The sequence below is a fragment of the Pan troglodytes genome, chromosome 19 (assembly GCF_028858775.2).
Source record: "Pan troglodytes isolate AG18354 chromosome 19, NHGRI_mPanTro3-v2.0_pri, whole genome shotgun sequence".
Taxonomy (NCBI): Eukaryota; Metazoa; Chordata; class Mammalia; order Primates; family Hominidae; genus Pan; species Pan troglodytes.
Window position 1 is genome coordinate 23,490,447 of NC_072417.2, and position 20,593 is coordinate 23,511,039.

General features: G+C 44.6%; 1 protein-coding gene across 19 annotated transcripts in view; it reads left to right on the forward strand.

The window, feature by feature from the left end:
• GPATCH8 (G-patch domain containing 8) overlaps positions 1 to 15,367 on the forward strand; it is a 108,292-nt gene extending 92,925 nt beyond the window's left edge. For 10 of the 19 annotated variants that reach the window (XM_001150301.7, XM_063798472.1, XM_063798470.1 and 7 more), the window contains 2 exons: positions 4,585 to 4,715; positions 9,174 to 15,367. In XM_001150301.7, coding sequence (XP_001150301.1) covers positions 4,585 to 4,715; positions 9,174 to 13,059 — 4,017 coding nt within the window. In that variant the 3' untranslated portion in view covers positions 13,060 to 15,367. Of the gene's footprint in view, positions 1 to 3,366; positions 3,417 to 4,584; positions 4,716 to 9,173 lie in introns of all 19 variants that reach the window. The other 9 variants (XM_063798475.1, XM_063798469.1, XM_063798463.1 and 6 more) reach the window with 1 other exon arrangement.
• Positions 15,368 to 20,593: the final 5,226 nt, after the last annotated feature.

The window sequence follows — 20,593 nt, forward strand, 5'->3', positions numbered from 1 at the left end:
TCCCAACTAAAAATGTGCTATGTGGCTTAAATTTTTGTTAATACCATTAGTGGTTCAATAACATAATCTAATTTATTAGCAGCTCTTCAGAAAGCATATTGTATAATTTTCAGAGATAAGGACATCTCATAGCTTTTGAGTCAGCTTAAATGGATAATTAAATCCATTCAAATTAGAATGTCCCATTTTGGAGTTTAACTTGAATTTTTGTGTATGGTATGGAATTTGCTCAGACTTTGACAAGAGATTGATGACATATCTGCAGTGTTTGGTCTTGTGAGCGCTATCTCTTCTCTCATAGGCAGGCATGTTTCTCTATTCTCACCTGAAGAAATTATCTATAGTTGTGTTCCTCTTTAGAATTTAAGAGAAAAGTACAGGTACAATTCACAGAATTTCACGTGGGTATTCCGTGACAAATGAGCCAGACATTGGTAGCCTTTTGGAATAAAATAGGCAATTTTGGAAAACCTGACTCTGATTAGGTCCTTGTGCCTTTATAAAAATTACTTTTTAAGTAGGAAGCCGAGAAGTTTCTGGCCAGTATCTTTTGCCATTTGGCCCAATTCTGTCTAGAAATAAGAGGTATCTGGAGTGGTAACTAGGAGGACCATACTATATAACTTTAATATGTCCCTAATAAAGATATGAGAATACTTTATATCAACCTTTCCTACAAATGGTAGAAAAAATTATTTGAGGAAAAATGAAGGATCTGATGTTTGAACTGAATTATTCACTGGACATTTACCAGATGCCCTCCGTAGACTTAGTAGTGTTTTGTGCACTGCGGGGTTGATTATAAAGATAAGCTGTAGTCCCTGCCCCACACGGAGGGAAGGGAGTATTGAACGGTTGTGACTTATTAAATGCTTTACATTTATTTTGACATTTAATCTTGTTAATCTGTAGATAGATAGCCCTGTTTTTTAATGAGGGAGCTGGAACTCAGAGAGGTGAAATCACCTAGTAATAAGTGGATTGGCTAGTAATTAATGGATTTGAACCCAAGCTTTCTGACTCCGATGCTTTACACATACTGCCTTTTTAAAAGACAGGAATAACTGGTCAGAGAACAAAGTACAATAGCTGCTAGGTGAGCAGTATGACAAAGCACCACTAGGGACAGTTCAGAAAGAACAGTCCCCTCTTTTGAAGGATCAGTGGAGACTTTGTAAGAATTTAGTCTGACCTTGAGTAGGCAGGAGACACTTGGAGTTAGGCATTCATTCTAGGTAAAGGAAAATATGAACCTTATAACCCATGTCTTGGCTGGGCGTAGTGGTGCATGCCTGTAGTCCTGGCTTCTTGGGAGGCTGAGGCTGGGGGTATCACTTGAGCCCAGGAGTTCTGAACTATAGTGCGCTATGCTGATTGGGTGTCTGCACTAAGTTAGGCATCATGTGATGAACTCCCAGGAGCTGGGGGCCAACCAAGTTTCCTAAGGAGAAGTGAACCGGTTCAGGTCGGAAACAGAGCAGGTCAGAACTCCCATGCTGATCAGTAGTGGAATCACACATGTGAATAGCCCCAGCACTCCCACCTGGGCAACAAAGCGAGACCTTGTCTCTTAAAAAAAAGTCGCCAGAATGTCCTCATCTGAGAGAAACCACAAGTATACATACTCAGTTTGAGATGGTTTGCTTGAGATGGTCTCAAGGTTGGGGTGAGAATTCTGGGGTTCTCAATTCTGCTTTTGAGATTGCAGACTTGACTGTAAAGTTTGTAAATGTGATACTGGGAGCCTTCCTAAGCCTTATAGGGTATTCTTAGGATAGGTTTGCCCAGAGGGAGCCTGCAATTTGGATTCATTTTATTGCATCATCCCATCTTCTTCCCTATCTACCTCCAACCATATTCCTGTGGTAGGAACTTGAGATAGGATGTCTTCAGCATGATGTGGGCATGGTCCTGTTCCTTCATCTTCAAGGTTGTACAGAGTGGCTGCTGAATGGAAAGCCTAATCTTGACTCACCCTGGGGACTCCATACTTTGATAAAATGATTGTTCTTTTGGACAATGTCATGTAGTTTGAAAAATGCTTCCTAAAAGTAGTGAAATATTTGTAAGAGGGGAGGAAATGGCATGGGGAAATTTTCCAGTCTTAGCAGGTGGCTAGAGAGAAGATGGCAGGCCATAATGTATATGGACACAGTGGCTTATGCCTGTAATCCCATCACTTTGGGAAGCCGAGGTGGGCAGATCACCTGAGGTCAGGAATTGAAGACTAGCCTGGCCAAGAAGATGAAACCTCATCTCTACTAAAAATATAAAAAATCAGCCGGGTGTGGTGACAGGCACCTGTAGTCCCAGCTACTCGGGAGGCTAAGGCAGGAGAATTGCTTGGACCTGGGAGGCAGAGGTTGCAGTGAGCCAAGATCACACCACTGCACTCCAGCCTGGGCGACAGAATAAAACTCCATCTCAAAAAAAAAAAAAGAGAAAATGGCAGATATGAGAAGAACATTATATTCTATCTAAATCTTGGTTAGAGAGCCTGTTACATGTTTGGGGAAGAAAAAACTAGGTTTGTGGCCAAAAGTAATCATATAATAGGCCTGATAAGCCTTTTCTTTCTGCCCCATTCCCCTCAGGAGGAAGAAATTAGAATTCGTATTTATTTAAAATAGTTGATCCTTCATCTTGAAGTGGTTTTATAAAAATCTTAATTGTGGGCTGGGTGTGGTGTCTCATGCCTTTAATCCCAGCACTTTGGGAGGCCGAGGCAGGTAGATCACTTGAGACCAGGAGTTTGAGACCACCCTGGCCAACATGGTGAAACCTCGTCTCTACTAAAAATACAAAAATTAGCCAAGCATAGGGGTTCACGCCTGTAATCCCAGCTACCTGGGAGGCTAACGCATGAGAATCTCTTAAACCTGGGAGGCGGAGGCTGCAGTGAGCCAAGATCGTGCCACTGCACTCCAGCCTGGGCAACAGAGTGAGACTCCATCTCAAAAAAAAAAAAAAAAAAACTTAATTATAGGCACTAACAGTTTTGCCAGCTGTTCATTACTTGAACTTCCCCCATAATAAGGGCTAATGGAAACAGGACTGCTTTTTAATACCATAATGGTCTTTTCCAAAGTTCTGGAACCATTTTTCTGGAAGAAATACAGGTAGTTCCATTTTTCTAGGTGGGATTACTGTGTCAGTCTGTGTGTATGTACACATATATATGTTGTACAGGTGCTTCCCTTCTCCCTAGCCCTTTTAGAGTTGATGGCTTTGTCCCTGATTGTTCAGTATAATAGTTTACAGATTCACTAAGAGAGCTCGTGTAGTAATGCTTGCTTTATTTTTTTTTTTCTCTTCCACTCTTGTTTTATTTTTTACTTTTTTTTCTTTGTGATGTGACATTTTCAGCTGATGTATTGAAAGCAAATCCTTCTAATTTGGGAGCCCAGATCACAAGAGTGAGTTTTTCTACTAGTGTCTTTAGCTGTATATCTTTTTTTGTGTGTGTCTTTTTACCCTTCCCCCCTCCCAATTTAAAAAGATTCAAAACACATTTCATAAATATTAGGTAAGAAAATTCCTCTGTCTGTTGAACATCATGCCTTTCTACAAAGCAATGTCCACTTTATACTGGGTCAAATTCCTTTTCCCAATGCTGTTGTAAAAGCATAGGCTAATGTATATGTTTCATTTTGTTTGTTTCTTGTTATTATCTAATGTCTTGAAAATAATTTTAGTTCTGTCTTCATTGCAGATAGATATGTCTGGGTTCTGTCACCAGTGTGTCATAACACTGTTCTTTTTTGGTTGTAGTTTGTTTTGTTTTATTTTAAGGAAAATTATACAGTAGCTTCTGAAAATAAAAGACCCATTCTGTTATCTGGATTTTAAGTAATAAAATCTTTGACTTATCTCTGCTCTCCCTCCTCATCCCCTGGATATTCTTCTCAGGGCCATGAAGGAATGCAAAGCCTCACATACTACTTTCAGCAGGCTGACCAGATAAAAGTGGTCAGACTGGTGAGCTCTAAACATGCTAGTGCTGGAAGACCTGTCTTGGGTTTATTTAATAGTTACAGGAAACCTCTACTCATGCTGAAAAAAAAAAAAAAAAAACACCTTTTTATGGTGAAATAAAAGTATGCTTTCTATTTGTTCTAATTTAAATAACCCCCCCCCCCATGTAAGCTGTACATTGCTTTTCAAGATCTTACACCTGGGTAATTTTCTGTACTAGCCTAACCCCTTTCTGTTCTCTTTGGCTTGTGTTATTACAATTTATCTCATGTTATGTTTGTCTAGTTTTGCATCCTGGAGGAGCAGGTGATTAAATAGTCCCTTTCTTTCCTCCCAGTGTTCTAAAATTTGCTTGTTGCATTTGAGATCATTTTATTTTGCCTAATAAAGCAAATGATATGCTGTCCTAATTAGAAATGCAGATACTGCAAGTGCTATACCCAAAGTAATCAGCCATTGTGTTTTCAATTGCCATAAGAGAATATGATAATGTGTTCTACACTAATACCATGACTGTTGGTTGAGGGTCATGTCCTAAAGGCTTTGCTTTCTGATTCCCAAGTTACTGTAAATCATCCACCCTCTGTATCTTTCTTTCTTTTAACCCAGAGATTAAAAGATCTGAAGCAGAGAGAGTTTGCTCGAAATGTCTCTTCAAGATCCCGCAAGGATGAGAAAAAACAGGAAAAAGCCCTTCGGCGGCTCCATGAGTTGGCAGAGCAAAGAAAACAAGCTGAATGGTGAGGATATTTTTTATCAGAGGGTTGTACAGATAATTATAATCCTTAAAATTTTAAATTATAGATTTCAGATTATAATTTAAGATTTAAATTAAGATTTAAGAATTAAAAACCTTGTGCCTGGCGCAGTGGCTCACTCCTATAATCCCAGCACTTTGAGAGACCGAGGCGGGCGGATCACGAGGTCAGGAGATTGAGACCATCCTGGCTAATACGGTGAAACCCCATCTCTACTAAAAATACAAAAAATTAGCCGGGCATGGTGGCAAGCACCTGTAGTCCCAGCTACTCTGGAGGCTGAGGCAGGAGAATGGCGTGAACCTGAGAGGCAGAGCTTGCAGTGAGCCAAGATCGCACCACTGTACTCCAGCCTGGGCGACAGAGCGAGACTCTGTCTCAAAAAAAAACAAAAGTGGCCGGGCATGGTGGCTCACGCCTATAATCCCAGCACTTTGGGAGGCCAAGGCGGGCAGATCACCTGAGGTTGGGAGTTCGAGACCAGCCTGACCAACATGGAGAAACCCCGTCTATACTAAAAATACAAAATTAGCCGGGCGTGGTGGCACATGCCTATAATCCCAGCTACTAGGGAGGCTGAGGCAGGAGAATCGCTTGAACCTGGGAGGCGGAGGTTGTGGTGAGCCAAGATTGCGCCATTACACTCCAGCCTGGGCAACAAGAGTGAAACTCCGTCTCAAAAAAAAAAAAAAAAAAAAAGAATTATAAACCTTCAGTTTTTATTAATTGACAGATAACAACTGTACATATTCATAGGTTACCTAGTAATGTTTCAATACATATAATATATAGCGATCAGATCAGGGTAATTACCATATCCATCATCTCAAACATTTATTATTTCTTTGTGCAGGAACATTCGGTATCCTCTAACTATTTTAAACTATATAGTATTGTTAACTCTAGTTATCCTACAGTGGTATAGAACACTGGAACTTACTCTTCCTAGTTAGCTGTAATTTTGTAACAAATCTCTCCTTCCGCCCTTCCCAGCTTCTAGTATCCTCTGTTCTACTTTTTACTTCTATGAGATCAACTTTTTTTTTTAAGCTTCCACATATGAGTGGCAACCTGCAGTGTTTGATTTTCTGTTCCTGGGTTACTTTACTTAACATAATGTCCTCCAGTTCCTTAAAATGTTTAATAGATCCTTCTTTCAAACTAAAAGCATATCTATATAATTATAGTATAATATACTGATTAAGTATGTGTATTTTTGAGGCCATATTTTTCTTACTATTTATGTGACTTAATGAAATTATATCTAAACTCTCTATGCCTCAGTTTCCTTATCTGTAAGATAGAGATAAGAACAACTTACAGTTGTTGTGAGGAGTGATTATTACCTCAGAAATGCTTGAAGGGATGCCTAGCACATCAAAGATTCTCAATAAATCAATAAATTATGACACTATTACAGTTATTCCCATTTTCTAACATTTATATTAAAAAGCATATGCTGGGCATAGTGACTCACACCTGTAATCCCAGCACCTTGGGAGGCCAAAGTAAGAGGATCACTTGAACCCAGGAGCTCAAGACCAGCCAGGGCAACATAGGAAGACCCTGTCTCTAAAAAAAAAAATTCTTAAAAATTAGCCGGGCATGGTGGCACATGCCTGTAGTCCCAGCTACTCAGGAGCCTGAGGTAGAAGAATCACTTGAGCCTGGGAGATCAAGGCTGCAGTGAGCTGTGATCGCACCACTGCACTCCAGCCTGGGTGATAGAGCAAGACCCTGTCTCAAAAAAAAGAATCCCCTTTTTATTCAGTTTGGGGGGCGTTGTTTTTTATTTGTTTGCTGTGGAGTAGGTTTCATAACACAGTGTAAGTATTTCTTGCTCTCCAAATCTGTTGAGTTCTCATTTTCCAGTAGCAATAGTTTAGATAGCAAGAGATTACACATTGGCTGGGCACGGTGGCTCACGCCTGTAATCCCAGCACTTTGGGAGGCCGGGGTAGGTGGATCACCTTAGGTCAGGAGCTTGAGACCAGCCTGACCAACATGGTGAAACTCTGTCTCTACTAAAAATACAAAAATTAGCCGGGCATGGTGGCGTATGCCTGTAATCCCAGCTACTAAGGAGGCTGAGGCAGGAGAATTGCCTGAACCCAGGAGGGAGAGGTTGCAGTGAGCCAAGATTGTACCATTGCACTCCAGCCTGGGCAACAAGAGCAAAACTCCAGCTTGGGAGAAAAAAAAAAAAGAGAGATTACATATTGTCTGAATATACTTATCCCTGAGTTGAGGAAAGCTGTTAGCTAGGGTTTGGATAACAAGGACATCATACAAATAGGTATCTGATTCTGTTTAGTTCTTGATTTGGAATTTAAGGGTATAGTGTACGCTGTATAGTGTACAAACTATAAAAATTGCAAGCCAGATGCGCAGTGGCTCACATCTGTAATCCCAGCACTTTGTGACGCAGAGGCAGGAGGATCACTTGAGGCCAGGTGTTCAAGACCAAACTGGTCAACATAGCAAGACTCTGTCTCTGCAAAAATTTTTTTTTAATTAGCCAGCATGGGCCGAGCATGGTGGCTCAAGCCTGTAATCCCAGCACTTTGGGAGGCCGAGGCGGGTGGATCACGAGGCCAAGAGATCAAGACCATCCTAGCCAACATGGTGAAGCCCATCTCTACTAAAAATACAAAAATTAGCTGGGCATGGTGGTACATGCCTGTAGTCCGAGCTACTTGGGAGGCTGAGGGAGGAGAATCACTTGAACCCGGGAGGTAGAGGTTGCAGTGAGCCGAGATCGCACCACTGTACTCCAGCCTGGGCAATAGGGTGACACTGTCTCAAATAAATAAATAAAATTAGCCAGCATGGTGAGGTGCACCTGTAGTCATAGCTACTTAGGAGGCTGAGGTGGGAGGATTGAGCCAGGAGTTTGAGACTGCAATGAGCTATGATCATGCCACTTCACTCCAGCCTGGGCAATGCAGTTAGACCCCACCTCAGAAAAATAAAACTTTCAGGCAAGATCATCAGTTTAAAACTATTGAGGCTCCTTGATGTTCCTTTTGTCAAAGATGAAAGTGCTCAGGTAACATTATGACTGTAGTACTGAATGCCCAGAAACTGCCACAAAACCAAAGCAAATGCTTGTTACGGTACCCAGGAGATAGGCATGGACTTTTTAGTTTCTGTGGCAGACATGCTGACCACAGACTGCCATAAGTAGCACAGTGGAAGTTTCTATGTTTAACTCAGAATATGCAAATTTTTAAAAAATGAAATTTGAAAGCATGGGGAAATTTTTATTTTTATTTTTTTTAGAGGTGGGGTCTCACTATGTTGCCCAGACTGGTCTTGATCTCCTGGCCTCGAGCAATCCTCCCTCCTCAGCCTTCTGAATCACTGAGATTACACATGTGAGCCACCCTTACCCAGCAAGAGTTTTTCTTTAATTGAATGAAATAAAACCTATGTGAATACATGTACAGCCATACATTAGATAACATACTGATGGACAAAATTATAAAATAAGAAATGAGATCAGAAACATAGTAATGATGGGCTATTTCAGTCGTGACATAAGTCTTACTTTTTTTTTTTTTTTTTTTTTTTTTGAGGCAGAGTCTTGCTCTGTCACCCAGGCTGGAGTGCAGTGGTGCTGCGATCTCAGCTCACTGCAACCTCTGCCTCTCCCAGGTTCAAGTTATTCTTCTGCCTCAGCCTCCTGAGTAGCTGGGATTACAGACACCCGCCACCACAGCCAACTAATTTTTGTATTTTTAGCAGAGACGGGGTTTCACCATGTTGGTCAGGCTGGTCTTGAACTCCTGATCTCATGATCTGCTCGCCTCCACCTCCCAAAGTGCTGGGATTACAGGCGTGAGCCACCGTGCCCGGCCTGTACTTTTTTTTTTTTTTTTAATTTTTTTGAGAGGGAGTCTCGCTCTGTCACCCAGACTGGAGTGCAGTGGTGTGATCTTGGCTCACTGCAACCTCCATCTCCCAGGTTAGAGCGATTCTTCTGCCTCAGCCTCCCAAGTAGCTGGGATTACAGGTGTGTGCCACCATGCCTGGCTAATTTTTGTATTTTTAGTAGAGACAGGGTTTCACCGTGTTGGCCAGGCTGTTTACGAACTTCTGACCTCAAGCAGTCTGTCCACCTTGGCCTCTCAAAGTGCTGGGATTACAGGCATGAGCCACCACACCCAGCTTTTTGTACTTTAGACAGCTTAAGGAAAAGCTATGTAATAACTGGCTGGCCCTGGGAATTTGGTAGGTTAACAGAATGAGTCTTTGCCTAACCTCCTCTTAGAAAGTCGCATTTGTTAGTATAGGGCTAGGGAATATGACCACCACTCACTGTCTTTGAGACCTACCTATAATGAATGATAGGATATAAGAGATTAGTATTTTATAAGGTTTATGAAATGTACTCCTAAACCTGCTTTTTGTTTTTTATTTTTCTAAATCATCATGTAGTGCACCTGGAAGTGGTCCCATGTTCAAACCAACCACAGTGGCTGTAGATGAAGAAGGTGGAGAAGATGATAAAGATGAATCAGCTACAAATAGTGGCACAGGTGCCACTGCTTCTTGTGGCCTGGGATCTGAATTCTCCACAGATAAAGGAGGCCCTTTCACTGCAGTACAAATCACTAATACCACTGGACTGGCCCAGGCTCCTGGGTTAGCCTCCCAAGGCATCAGCTTTGGCATTAAGAATAATCTGGGGACCCCATTGCAAAAATTGGGAGTGTCATTTTCTTTTGCCAAGAAGGCTCCTGTCAAACTCGAATCAATAGCATCAGTTTTCAAGGACCATGCGGAAGAAGGGACCTCTGAAGATGGAACAAAACCCGATGAGAAGGGTTCTGACCAAGGACTGCAGAAGGTAGGAGACTCTGATGGGAGCAGTAATCTTGATGGTAAAAAAGAGGATGAAGACCCTCAGGATGGAGGGTCCCTTGCCTCAACATTATCCAAATTAAAAAGGATGAAACGAGAAGAAGGAGCTGGGGCTACAGAGCCTGAGTATTACCACTACATCCCCCCAGCACACTGCAAAGTAAAACCTAATTTTCCCTTTCTACTTTTTATGAGAGCCAGTGAACAAATGGATGGTGATAATACTACACACCCAAAGAATGCCCCAGAGAGTAAAAAAGGCAGTTCTCCCAAGCCTAAAAGCTGCATCAAGGCGGCAGCAAGCCAAGGAGCAGAAAAGACAGTTAGTGAAGTCTCTGAGCAGCCGAAGGAAACCAGCATGACCGAGCCCTCAGAACCAGGAAGCAAAGCTGAGGCAAAGAAGGCCTTAGGAGGGGATGTAAGTGATCAGAGTTTAGAAAGTCATAGTCAGAAGGTTTCAGAGACCCAAATGTGTGAGTCCAACTCTTCTAAAGAAACCTCTCTGGCCACCCCAGCAGGGAAAGAAAGCCAAGAAGGACCCAAACATCCTACTGGTCCCTTCTTCCCAGTTTTGAGCAAAGATGAAAGCACTGCCCTCCAGTGGCCATCAGAACTATTAATTTTCACCAAGGCAGAACCCTCCATTTCATACAGTTGTAACCCTTTATATTTTGACTTTAAACTTTCAAGGAACAAAGATGCCAGAACTAAAGGAACAGAAAAACCAAAGGATATAGGAAGCTCCTCAAAGGACCATCTCCAAGGCCTAAATCCTGGTGAGCCAAATAAAAACAAGGAAGTGGGCGGAGAGAAAATAGTACGTTCCTCAGGAGGCAGAATGGACGCACCTGCTTCAGGGTCTGCCTGTAGCGGCCTGAACAAGCAGGAGCCTGGGGGTAGCCATGGGTCTGAGACAGAAGACACAGGGAGAAGCCTTCCCAGCAAGAAAGAACGATCTGGGAAGTCCCACCGGCACAAAAAGAAAAAGAAGCACAAAAAATCCAGCAAACACAAACGTAAACACAAGGCTGACACAGAAGAGAAAAGCTCTAAGGCAGAGTCAGGGGAGAAATCTAAGAAGCGCAAGAAACGAAAACGAAAGAAGAATAAGTCATCAGCCCCAGCAGATTCTGAACGAGGACCCAAACCAGAACCCCCTGGGAGTGGCAGTCCCGCACCACCAAGAAGAAGGCGGCGAGCTCAAGATGACTCCCAGCGGAGATCCCTCCCAGCTGAAGAGGGGAGCAGTGGCAAAAAGGATGAAGGTGGGGGTGGTAGCAGCTCCCAAGACCATGGTGGGAGGAAACACAAAGGTGAACTTCCACCTTCATCCTGCCAGCGAAGAGCAGGCACCAAACGGAGCAGCCGGTCTAGCCATCGGAGCCAACCCAGTAGTGGAGATGAGGATAGTGATGATGCTTCCTCACACCGGCTGCACCAGAAGTCTCCATCCCAGTACAGTGAGGAAGAAGAAGAGGAAGATTCAGGCAGTGAGCATTCCCGCAGCCGCTCAAGGTCTGGCCGGCGCCATTCCTCGCATCGTTCCTCCCGGCGTTCTTACTCAAGTAGCTCAGATGCCTCTTCAGACCAGAGCTGCTATAGTAGACAGCGCAGTTACTCTGATGACAGCTACAGTGACTACAGTGACAGATCACGAAGGCACTCCAAGCGCTCCCATGACTCAGATGACTCAGACTATGCCAGCTCCAAACACCGATCAAAACGGCACAAATATTCATCTTCTGATGATGACTATAGCCTCAGTTGCAGCCAGTCCCGAAGCCGATCTCGGAGTCATACCAGAGAGCGCTCAAGATCCCGGGGCCGCAGCCGCAGCAGCAGTTGTAGTCGTAGTCGAAGCAAGCGGAGAAGCCGTAGCACCACAGCCCACAGCTGGCAACGGAGCCGGAGCTATAGCCGGGACCGCAGCCGCAGCACCAGGAGCCCTTCCCAGAGATCAGGCTCCAGGAAGGGATCATGGGGTCACGAGAGCCCTGAGGAGAGGCATTCTGGGCGTCGGGACTTCATTCGTTCTAAGATCTACCGCTCCCAGTCCCCCCACTATTTCCGATCAGGCCGGGGAGAAGGTCCTGGGAAGAAAGATGATGGCAGAGGAGATGACAGTAAAGCAACAGGTCCACCTTCCCAGAACAGCAACATTGGCACAGGAAGAGGGTCAGAAGGTGACTGCAGTCCTGAAGACAAGAACTCTGTCACTGCCAAACTGCTACTGGAGAAGATCCAGTCAAGGAAAGTGGAGAGGAAACCTAGTGTGAGTGAGGAGGTGCAGGCCACCCCTAATAAAGCTGGGCCCAAGCTCAAGGACCCCCCACAAGGTTACTTTGGGCCCAAGCTCCCCCCATCTCTTGGCAATAAGCCTGTCCTTCCACTGATAGGGAAGCTCCCAGCTACCCGAAAGCCCAATAAGAAGTGTGAAGAGTCTGGCTTGGAAAGGGGGGAAGAGCAAGAACAGTCAGAGACAGAAGAGGGGCCCCCAGGGAGTAGTGATGCCCTATTTGCGCATCAGTTCCCTTCAGAGGAAACAACTGGCCCCTTATTAGACCCACCCCCAGAAGAGTCAAAGTCTGGAGAAGGTACTGCTGATCACCCTGTGGCTCCACTAGGCACCCCAGCACATTCTGACTGCTACCCTGGGGACCCAACCATCTCCCATAACTACCTCCCCGACCCCAGTGATGGGGACACCCTGGAGTCCCTGGATAGCAGCAGTCAGCCAGGCCCTGTGGAGTCCAGCTTGCTGCCTATAGCACCAGACCTTGAGCATTTCCCCAGTTATGCACCTCCCAGTGGGGATCCTAGTATTGAGTCAACAGATGGGGCTGAGGATGCTTCACTGGCCCCCCTGGAAAGCCAGCCCATCACCTTCACCCCTGAGGAGATGGAGAAGTACAGCAAGCTCCAGCAGGCTGCTCAGCAACACATCCAGCAGCAGCTTCTGGCCAAGCAAGTAAAGGCCTTTCCAGCCTCAGCTGCCCTGGCCCCAGCCACACCAGCCCTGCAACCCATCCACATTCAGCAGCCAGCTACAGCCTCTGCCACCTCCATCACAACTGTTCAGCATGCCATCCTACAACATCATGCTGCTGCAGCTGCTGCCGCCATCGGCATTCACCCTCACCCCCATCCCCAACCACTTGCCCAGGTGCATCATATTCCCCAGCCCCATCTGACCCCCATTTCTTTGTCCCACCTCACTCACTCAATCATCCCTGGCCACCCTGCCACCTTTCTCGCTAGCCATCCCATCCACATCATTCCCGCCTCAGCCATCCATCCTGGGCCCTTCACCTTTCACCCTGTCCCACATGCTGCCCTCTACCCCACCCTACTTGCTCCACGGCCTGCTGCAGCAGCTGCCACTGCACTCCACCTTCACCCACTACTTCACCCCATCTTCTCAGGTCAGGACCTGCAACATCCCCCCAGCCATGGCACGTGAGTTGGGGGATGGGATCCTAGGTAGGGCCAAGGGAGGAGACCCATAAATGTTCCCTTGGGGGTGTTGAGCCATTAATACCAGCAAGTAGAAGCTGGGATGGGCAGTGTCTGACAGCCAAAGAATTGAGTTTTGGCTTGCAGGGGTGGGTTTAGATTTGAAGTTCGCTTTCAGTTTACTATCAGGGATTTCTTTTTCCTGTCCTCCTCTCAATTTGTCCCTCCCTCTTCTGTGTTTCTAAGCTAGGGAACACCAGTAAGTGCTACCCACCCCTCTGCAGCAACATCTCCAAACTGTCAAGTTTAGATAATCCCCTCCTCCCTCTGCTTTTTTCTCTGCTCTTCCCTTCTATAAATTTTAAAACATTTTCCTCCCCTCTGGCCAGTGGGTTGTCACCAGAGCACTTGCTGTGGGCCCATCTGGTCTTGCCTTCTCAGCGCCACAGGGAAGGCCAAGCTGTTCTAGTGGTGGAAGTGCCACCACTTTGGGGTAGTATCTTTGACCATCTTTGGTGACGTTATGTTATCCCAGGTGAGGTGGAAGGCGTCTCACCTGGAACCTGATATAACTCAGGCTGCAATTCCATCCAGTTCCCACATCAACGGAGCCACACATTTGGCACTGTTATCTTGGTATCCCTCATCCCAGAAGAGGCATCTCCATATCCCAGAAAAGAAGATCCTATCATGAATAAAAGCTGTATGGAACATAGAGTTGCCCGTGTACTTTCCCAGAGAGGAGCTCATGTGTCTGAAGTGAAGGGTATATTTTCTTCTGTTGTGTTGATGTTTCCTTCTTAATTTATAGGATTTTTTTAATGTAAAAAATTGCACTGAACTCTATAAACGTAAATGCTGCTTTTTGTAGCTCATATAAAAAAGGTTCCATATTTGTAGTATACTGCAATAATATTTTTTACATCCAGCTCTTTAAGTGATCCTCGTTCTGGTGGCTTTGTGTAAATATGTTTGCCCTAGTTGAATTAAGAAACTCTAAAGGTTATAAAATGAAAACAAAAAAAAATATTTGTTTTCTGCTAGATGCAAAACTGACTAAGCATGTATATTTTACCAAACTTATGTATTTTTTGAAGTTATGAACTATAAAATGTTAAAACATTTTTTGCTGGGACAAAATGTTAAGTAATTTGCAGTATGTAGTGCCCCCAGTATTGGGATTTTTGAGCTAATGGGCAGCAGTCAGCTGGGGGCTTCTGAGGGATGCTCATCTTTAACAGTCTCCCTCATGTACTTTTGCTGTTTTACACAGAGAAACAGGTAGACCCCACAGAGGAGAAGGAGGGGATTCAACAGCTTTATTGTCTGGAAGCAGTGAGATTTGGTGATTGTCTGGGGGGATTCCTGGGTTTCCCTGGGTACCTTGTTCCAGGCAGTCAGTCCATTTGCCTTCCTAGTACTTAGCCCCCTCTGACAATTTTTTTTTTTAATGTGCCTTTTGGGTTGGTAGAAACTGAAGTAGAAGTAGGCTGGAGGATGAGTTGGGACAGTCTTCCTTTTGTTGGGAGGTGAGCACATTTACAGATATTTTGCTTCATAGTTTCCATGCCCTCTGCCCAGCTCAGTTTAGACAGTAAACGTTCCTTGTTTCTTTTCTCCCATGACACTGACAAGAGGAATTACCACCTCAGCCTCTTTTGCCCCTCTTCTTGCCTTTCACCCAGGCTCTCAGCCCTAATTAACACACTGACCCAAAGGTGCTTGTGTTGCAGGTCCCATCTCCTTTGATGAGGTTAACAATTCCCACTTTGGCATTTTCCTAACTATTCGTGTGGCTAGAATTGGTTGGTTGGTCACTTGACAAGAAAAACCATACTTACCTGGGCCAAGGCTCTGTTCCTGCCTTCTCAAATTCTCAAAAGAGTAAAGTTTATGAAAAGAAAGTGGCAGGCAAACACAACTCTTGACTGCCCTCCCACCCTCTGCCTGTTCAGTACTCATCTGATTCAGAAGCATCACTTCTTGGATAACTAGCACTGGAAAAATGAAATCATCTGTGTAAGTGAAGGGACTCATTTTTCTTTGCTTTCAGCCCATGTAAATAAATAATACAGTATTAACATTTTCGTGCTGCTTCCCATTAGCTTGTAGATTGAGCCATACTCTGGCTGCCTCTTTGCCTTCCTAGGGGCATTTTCTTTAACTTCCAGAATAGTGATTTTAAAAGTAAAAATAAAAACCTTACTTACAAGCATAACAGATTGTATTTAACTTTATCACATATGATAGAGATATCTATGCTGTAAAATGAGGGAAAGGAACTTTCTAATAAACCAATGATTTGTGGAAACTTAGCAGAGTCTGTTGTAATTGTTGCCCCATCCACTCAAAGTTAGGTAGGGTTGGAGGTGTGGGTTATAAATAACATCTTGTTTGACATGACCAAGGAATAGATTCCTGTGAACCAGTTAGAGATGTTTGCAGTTGTGCTTCTGAAAGCTCAGGCTACGCAAAGAGAGAGGAAAGATGATGGTGTGGGAGGTGGTAATAGTAGTTAATTTCTCTCAGTTGTAGGTAGATGTATTGGGATGTACACCTCCTTTCCACTTCCTCTTTCCCACAAGAGGAAAGATTTCCTTCCATTTTAGATATATAATCTGTGTGTAGTAGAATATATGGTGTATATATAGGTGCTTACCAAATGGGTGTGGAATTTCTGGCTTTGAATTTTAGGATTTTGGACTACTTTAAGGGCACTGAGATGACAAGAATCATCTGCCGGACTTGTCCTCCAGGTGGAGTTCTGTATGCCAGTCTTCAGTTACTCTCCTCAGCCCTTTAATACCACTACAGTGTTTGAGCACCTCTACTTGGTATAAGGAAATATGGCCTAATTGTTACAGAGAAGATAAAACCCCTACTCTTCCATATCAAAAAATCACAAAAGAGGCAGGGAAAATTTAGCATGGAAAGCTACCATAGAGTTGTAGTGATAAATTAGCTTTCCCTCTCAACCTCAGCCTTTCAAGAAGGAAAGGCTTTCTTTCCTACTGTCTTTTGATACATTTCTTTCCTACTCTGTTTGATACATCTGTGTTCTCCCTTTGATTAAACAGGAGCTGTTCAACTTGAACCTGGGGTTGAGTACTCAGATCTGCCTATATTCCTAAAATAGCAAAGATCCTTACCCAGAAAGAAATGACATTAGACCTACGAAAATTAGCCGGGTGTAGTGGCACACGCCTGTAATCCCAGTTACTTGAGAGGCTGAGGCAGGAGAATCGCTTGAACCGGGAGGTTGCAGTGAGCCAAGATCACACCACTGCACTCTAGCCTGGGCAACAGCGTGAGACCCTGTCTCACACACACACACACACACACACACGTTAGAAAATGAAAAGTGAGGCCAGGTGTGGTGGCTCATGTCTAATCCCAGCACTTTGGAAGGCCAAGGCAGGTGGATCACTTGAGGTCAGGAGTTTGAGATCAGCCTGGCCAACATGGTGAAACCCCATCTCTACTAAAAAAAAAAAAAAAAAAAATTGGCCAGGCATGGTGGTGCATGCCTGTAATTGCAGCTACTCAAGAGGCTGAGGTAGGAGAATCGCTTGAACGTGGGAAGTGGAGGTTGCAGTGAGCCAAGATCATGCCACTGCACTCCAGCCTGAGTGATAGAGTGAGACTCCGTCTCAAAAAAAAAAAATGGACGGGGCACGGTGGCTCAAGCCTGTAATCCCAGCACTGAGGCCGAGGTAGGCGAATCACGAGGTCAGGAGATCGAGACCAGCCTGACTAACATGGTGAAGCCCCGTCTTTACTAAAAATACAAAAATTAGCCAGGCATGGTGGCGTGCGCCTATAATCCCAGCTATTCGAGAGGCTGAGACAGGAGAATCACTTGAACCCGGGAGGCAGAGGTTCCAGTGAGCCAAGATCATGCCACTGCATTCCAGCCTGGGTGACAGAGTGAGACGCCATCTCAAAAACAAAAAAAAAGTGATTTTCTGAGAGCAGGGGAGGTGACAAGTCAAAGAGGCAGACTGGACTGTATAGAGTGTTATGTGAAGATACGTGCAGTTAATTGCCTTGTTCTGATAAGGCCTCAGCCACCTTGGCCTGAAACATGAAAGTACTCCCTCTTCAAACCCTTGATGACTAATTCAGGCCTCATCAGCCATTTCCATTCTTACTTGCCAAAGACAGCTTCACTCACTTCTACCAACTCATATCTCAATTTTTGCAGCATTTTCCTGGGTGGCCTTCCTGACTAGAACCTAATTCCCTGTTCTGTGTAAGCTTACTGGCTTTTCAGAATCTGAATGCAGCTCATTTTGTATTCATTGCTTCCCAGTAAAATTGTAATCTCTGAGAGAACAGGGAGTGATTCTTATATCCCCCCACCGCAGCCCCCAACGTATCTCACACTGAATACATAGTAAACATTTTGATTATATGTTCAAGAATATGAGCAAAGTGGCCAGGCGCAGTGTCTCATGCCTACAATCCCAGTACTTTGGGAGGCCAAGGCAGGAGGATCTCTTGAGCTCAGAAATTCGAGGCCAACCTGGGTAACATAGCAAGACCCCATCTCTACAAAACAATTTAAAAATTAGCTGGGCGTGGTGGCACAAGCCTGTGGTCCCAGCTATTCATGAAGCTGATGTGGGAGGACTGCTTGAGCCCAGGGGTCAAGTCTGTAGTGAGCCATGGTCAGGTCACTGTACTACAGCCTGGGTGACAGAGCAAGACCCTGTCTCAAAAAGAATATGAGCCAAGTAAAATACCATTAACTGAGGATTGTGCATCAGAATTGAGCCAAAAAAAATTCAAAAATGTGTTTTTTGGTTTTTGGTTTTTTGGGTTTTTTGAGATGGAATTTTGCTCTTGTTGCCCAGGCTGGAGTGTGATGGCACGATCTCGGCTGACCGCAACCTCCGTCTCCCAGGTTCAAGCAGTTCTTCCTCAGCCTCCCAAGCAGCTGAGATTATAGGTGTGCACCACCACACCCGGCTAATTTTTGTATTTTTAGTAGAGACAGGGTTTTGCCATGTTGGCCAGGCTGATCTCAAACTCCTGGCCTCAAGCGATCCGCCCACCTTGGCCTCCCAAAGTGTTGGGATTACAGGTGTGAGCCACCATGCCCAGCAAAAAAAAAAAAAAAAAAAAAAATTGTTTTTAAGGCATAGTCTTACTCTTGCCCAGGCTGGAGTGGAGTGGCAAAATCGTAGTGCACTGTAACCTAAAACTCGTGGGCTCAAGTGATTCTTCTGCCTCGGCCTCCTCAGTAGCTGGAACTACAGGTGTGCACTACCGTGCCTGGCTAATTTTAATTTTTTTGTAGAGACAGGGTCTCACTATGTTGCCCAGGCTGGTCCCAAACACCTGGCTTCAAGCAATCCTCATCTTGGCCTCCCAAAGTGCTAGGGTTACAGGCATGAGCCACCAAACCTGGTATAAAAAATCTTTATAATTTTATTTTTCTTTTCTTTCTTTCTTTTTTTCTTTTTTGATGGAGTCTCACTCTGTCGCCCAGGCTGGAGCGCAGTGGCATGATCTTAGCTCACTGCCACCTCCGCCTCACAGGTTCAAGCAATTCTTTTGCCTCAGCCTCCCAAGTAGCTGGGATTACAGACACACACTACCACGCCCAGCTAATTTTTGTATTTTTAGTAGAGACGGGGTTTCACTAGGTTGGCCAGGCTGGTCTCAAACTCCTGACCTTGTGGTCCACTCGCCTGGGCCTCCCAAAGTGCTGGGATTACAGGCATGAGCCACCACGCCCGGCTAAAATCTTTATGATTTTCCATCCCCCATGGATTAAAGTTCAGATTCCTTAATATGGCATTCAAGGACCTCCAGTAATTTGAATCCCCAAGCTTTACCCCCTTGCGCCTCAGTCCAACCCTTTAAGCATTCTGCTATGCTGAGTCAACTACTTTTCCTTCCCCACCTCTGTGTTCCTTTGCTGCTCTCATGTATTCTCTATGCCTAAAAACCCTTTCATTCTCTGACAAAAGGCAACTTGAACATGAGTTCAAGTGCAACCCATGTTTGAATCTTAGTTTTGCCATCTGTTGGCTGCGTAAACATGGGCAATTTACCTAAAACTCTTGTGCCACAGTTTTGTGTTTATAAAATGGGCATAATAGTACTTATTTCCTAGGGTTGTTATGAGTAACAATGATACACGACTTTGATAATCTGTGTATTTTTCAAGGCATGCTTGACTGTCTCTCTGCTGCAGTTATGTGTGTTCATGTCTTAACTCTTTCTGGGCTGTTTGTTAAGTCTCCTTGATGGCTATCTTTGGAGTTTTTAAAATATTTTATTTTTTATAATTTTAAAATAGAGACGAGGTCTCACTGTATTGCCTAGGCTGGTCTTAAATGCCTGAGCTCAAGCCATCCTCCTGCCTCAGCCTCCCAAAGTGCTGGGATTACAGGCATGAGCCACTATACCTGGCCTAATGGTTATCTTTGTATCCTTTATCAACACAGTGCCTTGAACAGAGTAAATACTTATTGAAAACTTGAGTGAAATGTAAGTTCATATTTGGCCTCACAGAATACACCAGTAATACAGCAATCACTCACCTGAGGACAGTGGGAGGATAGAAGGTAAGTAGAGGACTGGGTTAAGTATTCGTTCAAGCAAATACATTAATTACATGCCTCCCATGTACTTGACACTGGGAACTCAGCAATGAAGAAGGCCCAGACCAAAGTTCAGGCTTTTAGCTTCCTGTCCTATAAAGGATAAGATTCTTAACTCTAGGCTGAGGTAGTAAATTACGAGGGGACTTCAAAATGGTACAGGGTGGTTGAGCAGGATACGGCAATGGTTAAGTTTGGTCAGAAAATAGAAATCAAAAGGAAAATGTGGCTATGGTTACCCCTAGCGGACCTCTTAAATCTTCCTGAGAACCTGCTTTTTTGGGAAGGCATGAGTGCCAGTAAGACTTGGCACTCCTCCTCTTCCGCTTACCGAGAGAAAATGACTTTGCCTTTCTGCTCAAAACTCATCCCTTCACTTTGTCACCCTATGTTTGCATCTTCCATCCTTAGTGTGTGTTTCCATCCAGTCTTTCAGCAATACACGTACTACACATTGGACTCTTGGGTAGTCTCTAGGGCTGTAGCAAGGAGCCTTGCTCCCAAGGGACTCATTTACACAATCCTGTGAACGGACCAAGAGTAAACAGTGTGCTCAATGCTGTGCCTACGTGTGTTAGCCCACGCTGCCAGCCTGAGGAGTCAGGGAAGGCTCCCCTAGGCAAAGACCCCAACCAGAATCAAGTCTTAATGGTTAAAGAGCTCCATCACCCAAAAAGGATTGAGGGCCTACCTTCAACTGAACAGCTAATGCATAATCTCAGAAACTGTGAGTCAAAATTCCCTGGAATAACTCCACTTTATCCCCAATCTCCTTGCTACCTAGACCAAGGTCCATTCACCACCCTGTCCCCAGCACTGACTGCACTGCTGTGGCCACACTAAAGCTTGGCTCAAGACGGAGGAGGAGTGAGGAAGCTGCTGCACCAGTATGGCTGGTTGAGGCCGCCCAAGGTCCTAGAAGGAGGA